The sequence below is a fragment of the Lycium barbarum genome, chromosome 6 (genome assembly GCF_019175385.1).
Source record: "Lycium barbarum isolate Lr01 chromosome 6, ASM1917538v2, whole genome shotgun sequence".
NCBI lineage: Eukaryota > Viridiplantae > Streptophyta > Magnoliopsida > Solanales > Solanaceae > Lycium > Lycium barbarum.
In genome coordinates this window covers 135,434,067-135,441,430 of record NC_083342.1, presented here as the reverse complement: position 1 = coordinate 135,441,430, position 7,364 = coordinate 135,434,067, and the positions used below count along the sequence as shown (strand labels likewise).

At 36.0% G+C, this 7,364-nt stretch overlaps 2 protein-coding genes across 3 annotated transcripts; one reads left to right on the top strand and one right to left on the bottom strand.

Annotated features, from left to right (window-relative positions):
* Positions 1-301: 301 nt before the first annotated feature.
* On the bottom strand, positions 302-580 carry LOC132644739 (chaperone protein dnaJ 11, chloroplastic-like). Its single transcript, XM_060361346.1, has one exon. It carries the CDS (start codon positions 578-580, stop codon positions 302-304), a length of 279 nt encoding a protein of 92 aa, XP_060217329.1.
* A 2,110-nt stretch (positions 581-2,690) lies between these two features.
* On the top strand, positions 2,691-6,670 carry LOC132599299 (uncharacterized). Of its 2 annotated transcripts, none has more exons than XM_060312606.1 (3): positions 2,691-3,048; positions 5,656-5,757; positions 6,178-6,670. In XM_060312606.1, exons 1-3 carry the CDS (start codon positions 2,814-2,816, stop codon positions 6,210-6,212), a joined length of 372 nt encoding a protein of 123 aa, XP_060168589.1. In that variant the 5' UTR covers positions 2,691-2,813; the 3' UTR covers positions 6,213-6,670. The 2 variants fall into 2 exon arrangements, 1 of the variants encoding a protein (XP_060168589.1); XR_009566802.1 differs by having other exon boundaries at positions 2,817-3,048; positions 5,582-5,757.
* The last annotated feature ends 694 nt before the right edge of the window (positions 6,671-7,364 follow it).

Here is a 7,364-nt window from a genome sequence, read left to right as displayed (position 1 = left end):
GGATACACGTTAAGAATACAGATCATGGATATAACTTAAACTTAAAAAGTTAATCACAATTAAAAATTGTACAAAATTTGAAACACTTAACACATCTCAGTACGCGTGGAATTGGACATCTGACGAACAAACTAATTAGGAGTCCAAGAGTTGTAATGCAATCTGGCTCCAATACTGTGCTAAAAAAATAGATCAAGGGCCTAATTTAACTTCAAAATATAAGATAAGAATTATTTAGAACATATAAGGAGATAATAACACATTCGGACACTTAACACCACACTCCCCAGTCCTAATATTACTACCAGCATTGATCAGTCTCCCACTTTGATGATGCCACTGACACTCTGGGCTGCCGGAAATACTGACGATCATAATAAGCCCTCTTGTTGGGATCCGACAAGGTGACATAAGCTGAATGAATCTTCATAAACTCAGTAGCTGATGTTTCCTTTTTAGGAAAGGCCACAGCATCTGGATGACATGTTCTTGCCATCTTCCTATAAGCTTCCTTGATCTCTACTGTAGTTGCACTCATAGGAATTCCTAACATCTCATACAAAGACAGCGTTATACTCATGATTTGTGAACTTGATTTATATACTGAGGTGGAGGAACATTTAGGGGGAGAGAATTTTAAAAAAAAAAAAGAAATTGGACCAATTTTTGTGCAACTTGTTATCAGTGTACCAAGTCCTACCTAGCAAAGCAGCAGTGTTTTAAACTGAAATTTCTGAAGTGGCATTTGTGGTTTGTGGTGTGGATCGAGTTCGATTTCACTTTTTGGTGTTTGAAGTTGATAGAAGGTTGCAAGCGGGCCAATGCTGACTAAGAAAAGTGTACAATTTGGATAAGGTTTAATTTGAAAAAGTTAGGAACATGTCATTTAGATGTCTGTTGCTGAGTTAGGAACATGTCATTTGATGTCTGTTGCTGACTCATCCCTCCACGACAATTGGAACATATCTGCAATATTTGGATTTAGATGTGTGCGGCAGATATGGGCTTCAATGATGGAGTTCTCAGGTTCAAAATTCTCTGCTTGTGACACAAGAGGGTTTGTCTTTTGGGTCGAGCTCGTTACACATGGTATATCTAGTGCGGGTTATCTTTCTTGTGTGGTTTGCGGGCTATAGCACAGGAGCGGGATTTATCTATGTGCACTCGAAGAATAGCGGGTGCATGTTCCCTTATAATTAAAAAAAAATGGCAGTTAATAACTTCTCCTAAATTGAGGTTTTAAATTTGCACAAAATAATCTTTACATAAGAGAAGCGCACACACTAATAGTAGTCAAACTTCAGGGGCGCAATCGGTGTCAACAAATCTGAAACATATAAACTTTAAATGGACTTGAAAGACTAAAATTTACTAAAAGGGAAATCTGTATTGTGGCTAGGGGTGTCCAAATGAGATCGAAAAATCGACCCGAACCGGTAAATTGAGTCAAACCGACTTAATAAACCGAAAACCATCTTGATTTGATTTGACTTGGTTTTAAATTTTAAAAAACCGATAATATTTGGTTTGGTTTGGTGTTAAACCAAAAAAACCCGAATCAAAACCGAACCAAACCGATAGATACATACATATATATATATATATATATATATATATATATATATATATATATATATCTTCTTCAAAATTTTGGCTCATTCCAAGTCCAATACAAATTCAAATAATTAGAAAGAAAAGTGTAGCCCATTTAAGTTTAAGGTAAAATATAAAGAAATTTGCTAAATTACTACTAATAAGCTAGCATTTTATCCGTAACAAATTAAAGGGAAGAAAATGGCAATTGGAATTTAAAAAGTTTGGGTAGATGACTTTGTCTTTCTGTTTATCATTTTCCGTTTTAACTTATGTGATTTCTTCTCAATGCTTCATAAACACGATGAGTCTAGTTAACAAAAATTCCGGAGGGGTTGCGTAATATCAAAAGGTTATATGTAGGGAGGTAACTAGAATCATGAAAGGTAGATGTTATGTTTATGTAATTCCTGTACCCATAATCTTAGGCCTATACCTAAATAAAGTTAATGAATTAATTAAGATTCTTAGATTTGTATGGATCACGGTCAAAGATGTATTTAGTTACCATTTAATTCAAAGGTTCTTTGTATTAATACATTCTTAAATCCGAAAAAACCCGCAAAACATCGAACCAAACCGATAAAACCGACAAAACCGAGACCGATAGAATTTATACTATAATGGTTTGGTTTGATTTGAATATTAGAAAAAATCGACTTAATTGGTTTGATTTGGTTTTAACCAAAAACCGAGTCAAACCGGATCATGAACACCCCTAATTGCGGTTGTCAACTTATCGGTAGAAGCATCAAGGAGATGAGTAAACTTAAATAGATCAGAGCATATGTTCTAATTCTTATGTTAGTCTTTCATTTTGGGGGATGTACCAAAAATTTTAACGTTATTATTATTATTATCATTTCATATGGTTTTCACAAAGTTCAAAATTGAATTTTTAATCCGTATGTGATCTTTTCTTTATCAAAATACTTATTTTGATTTTCCTTCCATTGCCTGTAATACATATATAAATCAAATTAACACTTCAAATTTTGTCACAATCAAGGTTCGTTGTACAATACCGGAGATACCTTTTGTTTCTTTTTAGTAAGTGCAATAACGATAACACGCAATTTCAAACAACTTAAGGTCCGCTACATGAATCTTAAGCTCATTTCCAACATGTAGTAGGAATTTCCCTCCTGGTTGACATGCGAATACATCCAACAATACAAATTCAAAGCTAAAGCCCAACAAAAGAGAGCGCAAGACGCACAATGCACAGCCCAAAAGAGGACTGCGGGTATGGGCTGGATAAGCATCAAAAAGTAGGCCCTGTCCCTCTAAGGAAACAGAACTTTTATCTGTTAAGTCGTAGAGAGTTCAGACTGGGGCAATTGAATTGCAAGGGCACAATGTACTCACAACCAGTACTTGGACCAGTACAGGCTCGAACTTTTGTGAATGAGACTGGACCCAAGTTTTGCTTCACCGTGATCACTGCCTTAATAGGTAACTGTGTAATCTATCACTTCTCTCTTCCTTGTGGACCTCAATATTATTTTGTTTGTTGGATCGCCGAATGTCTAGCATAAGCAGTTGGTGGAGTAGAGAAATTTATACCCTGATTAATCAGCATAGAAAGCAGCAAATTGTTCAATGACTGCGACTACAAGTTCTAACATTCTCTGTAAATTCACTTTCGAGGACGTGTTTTGACTGAATAAAATGAGATTAACATGGTATAGAACCAAACTCATCATCCTTGTTGTTGCGTTTCTCAATGGTGCGCCCCATAATCGACACTCTAGTTGAAACTTGAGCATGTGGGGAAGTGTTAAGTCCCACATTGTTTGAGGGGATGAGTTGCGGTCCCTCTATATGGCCTTGGACAAACCTCCCCTCGTCAGCTAGGTTTTGGGCTGAGTTAGGCCAAAGGGCCATATCTTCGTAGTTATTAATTGGTCAGCCCCATTTTCTGGCCTCATTTGATGTGACACGATCATTAAAGACTTAAATTTTTATTGTATACTGAAAGTGAATGCATGAGTCATGAGACCAACAATTCTATATTTTTGTGAAAGTTAGCCCTCTAAGGTCCAACATACCAATCGATGAAATGTTGTGAAAACGCAAATTTTAATATGGATGTAACCCCCAAGGGTGGCTGAGTTGGTTGAGCAGGAGATCTCTCAAATGGGGGGTCCTAGGTTTCAAACCCCCTGCATGCTTTCTCGGTCGAGCTCATCGCACGGGGCTTGCCTAGTGCGGTTTACCCCTATTGTGTGGTTTGCGGATTACATGGAGCAAGGTTTACCCTGTGCGCACCTAAAATGTAGCAGCTGCGAGTTTCCTTATCATAAAAAAAAAAAAAAAAAAAAAAAAAAAAAAAAAAAAGAGGAAAAAGATGGCTGTATGGTCATATAAGATGGTTATAACTAGAAATGATTTAATCCGACAGGGAATACAAGTATCATGCTTAGATGATAAAATTAGAGGTTCCCTAAGATGATCTGGCCATATTTTCGATGTAGACCTTTAAATGCACTGATTCGTGTAGAATATGATCAAAAGAAAGGTTTTATATATGCAATCATCTAGTTTCTATACAATATAAGTGTAGGCAAATTGTTTAGTATTTTAATGATAAATACCTAAATAGTTGAATGGGGTATAGAAGATTCACACAGCCGAGCTCAATTGATATAGGATTGAGGCTTAGTTGATTGATTGATAGATAGATAATGGACGCGAGTACATAATTAAAACTACTCTGGGTTGTACTAAACTTGGTCATGCCTTTTTGGTAATATAGTGAGACAAGATCAAATCTTGCAAAGAAAACTTTGTTATCTGAAGAAGTTGTTATGTCTTAGATAAGTCAATACTAAAAAATGATGCATAAAATGGAGCACAGGAAGCATGAAGTACGTGTTTGTGCGGTGGTGTACTGTTCGCCTTGCATATTCTTTTATGTTTATTGGTTTATGAGTTTCATTATACAATAGTGAAGGCGCGTAAATTGACACAAAGGTGTTGCTTTCAACCTACTGATTCTTATGCTGCCTAAGAAGGAGGACATGACCATAGATAGGAGGCTATGGAGGACTTAGATTAGGGTAGAAGACTAGTAGGTAGTCCCACGTATCCCGTCGTACTAGTAGTCGCAGTTTTGATTTTCATTTTCTTGTCCATTGATTCGTGCAACTACATGTTGTTCCTTGTACCACAATTATCGTATTTATCTGTTGTAGCTACTGCTTCTTTTTTCTCAGACTGCTTTATCATGGATTTTTCACTTTCGTTAGTTTCATTTTCGTATTGCTTTGAACTGTTTGTGCTTATCTGACCTTTCTCGTCATGTTTTCTCTTAAGCCGAGGGTCTTTCGGAAATAGCCTCTCTATCTTCCGAGATGGAGGTAAGGTCTGCGTACATTTTACCCTCCCCAGACCCCATACTGTGGGATTTCACTGGGTATGTTGTTGTTGGGGGCACTGTCATGATGTCTGTTAAAACAGGTCAAAGTATGGGGTTGAACTATGACAATTTTTTAAACTAGTTGAATTAAAGAAAATCACATCTGTAGCATCATTTCTAATTGCAAAATCTGCAGCTTGATTCCATCTTCAAAGTTAAGAGTCTTTCGACTTCTATTGACAAATGACTCTAGTCACCAGCTAACTGGAATGTGGCCTTTCAAAAGTGGAAAAGGAAAAGAAGTCCATGTGTTATCAAGTAAGATATTGAGATGCACACGCAGAATATTTTGTTGATATGAACAGTTCATGTGCTGTTAATCCAGAGCATGTGTGGTGAACTTATTTCTTATGTAGGTGGATCCCTCACAGACAGTTTGTCCCATTTTCCAAACCTATCAAATAATATTCATGGTGCATCTCTTCTAGGTTGAAGTTTGTTTTGCTCTAGTCTCTCCCTTCTATTTATCATTCTCGCCCTTAATTCTTATAATTGCTCAGATTCTATAATTCAAATCGAATAAAAATTGGGAAACTGAAATACAGTTATGTTACTGCTGTTTAACAGATATCGTGGATGTAACTATTGACTGCGCAGAGAAAACTATCAAAGTAATCCTCATATCTCTTAATTGATTGAAGTCAGAAAAATCAATGTGGGGTGCAAAATATCTGCTGAGGAAGAATTTGATGAAGGACCAAGCAATTGTGAGAAATATGATTTAGAGTTCAAATATTTGGGAGGTAAGAGCAACCATAATGAAGAAAACATATATGCAAGGCTATAACTTTATACTTTGATGTCCTTATAAAGAAAAGCTTTTACACTGATGTGTTACACTGCTCTGAAATCTTCTGTTAACTATTACCTATCAATCGGAACCTTTTCCTGTTGCAGTGTATTTAAAACCACACGCACTATGGATTATCATTGTATTATACTTTAGATATTCTGAGAACGTACTCAAAATTACATGTTGAATTCTCATCTTTTAGGAAGCTTTTTAAATAATTTTTCCTCACATAGCTGTCGACCATCTGTTGGCAGTTGATGGAAAATAGGCCTTTGGATATGGGTTTTTGACTATATCTACATGTTTCTTTAGTACTCTTCACGATCCTTTTAACATGTTTACTTACCATGACTTGCTGTTGGTTTTAAAGGTTTTGGAGCACCTACGAAGAACAGTTCTGGTTAGCTGGTGTTCATAACAGCAAGGGAGCCCTATCCCAGGTTGTCCAAAACCTCTCACTTAGCTTTTGTCTGTTTGTATGCATTTGCAAAATACCTGGTGAACAAATGCTGAGAGAGTATAAGATAATCTTTCATTTTATTGTATTGCCAAAGTGATATATTTAAAGTCTTACAGAGTCCATATGATCAATGAACTTCCCCATGTGTTCGGTCTCTTAAATAAAGAATTTTCTAAACTTAGATCTACTTTGTAAATGTGAGATATCTAATGAGGAGTTTGTAACAGCTAGACCCAGTGTTCCCTTCTTTCCCTCTCTCCATCTCTCTTTAATTGCTTTGATGTTAAGATACATATAGAATGATTTAAGTGTATTCTTCAAGAATGTGTGTAATTGATTCTACTGAGTTCGCGACCTCATTTTAAATACCATGCATTGAGTTGATAAGTTACATAAGGCAAAATTAATCTGTAAAGGGATACTTTCATTTACTTTTAGCCGCTGTTATTTCTGTTTTAGATTTTCTCCTGTTAGCAGTGGCACTTCGTTTGATTTTGCAGTAGTTGAAAAAGGTAGACGTTAAAGTTTCCTCATCTAGGAACAGAAAATAGTCTTGCAACCATGGGTTATCATTAAAAACTGTGACTTATACGTTACATATGGGTATGTTGTCTAGTATTGTTGTAATTCCCTTGTTTCTTATTTGTATATTACTATTGACGGAAGCATAAATTTGTAATGGCATAGTTGTTGTCGGTAAAAGGTATCACCTTGAAGTTGTCAAAACTTTTGATAAATTCCATCCGGTTTCATGAAGATTGCTGCCCAAAAGTAGTTTTCTGGTTGACAAAATCATGGACTATGTATAATATATCGCTTTCAAGATGTTGATATGTTCATTTACCCAGCGTGGTAAAAGCGACTGCCTAGTTGTAAACTGTGGTTAGGTGGGGTGACACCTAAAGAGGAAATGAACATACCAAAGATCTCATGTGTTCCATTTATTTATATATATATATATTGCTAATCTTCTGTGGAAATGACGGTATAGCTAAAAGAATATTTGTAATGAAAGCAGCTAAGTGTCTCTTCAGATATACTCATGTTTCATGCATTACTCAATTGGGTTAGTGGATAGCAATGGCCGTCAGTCACTC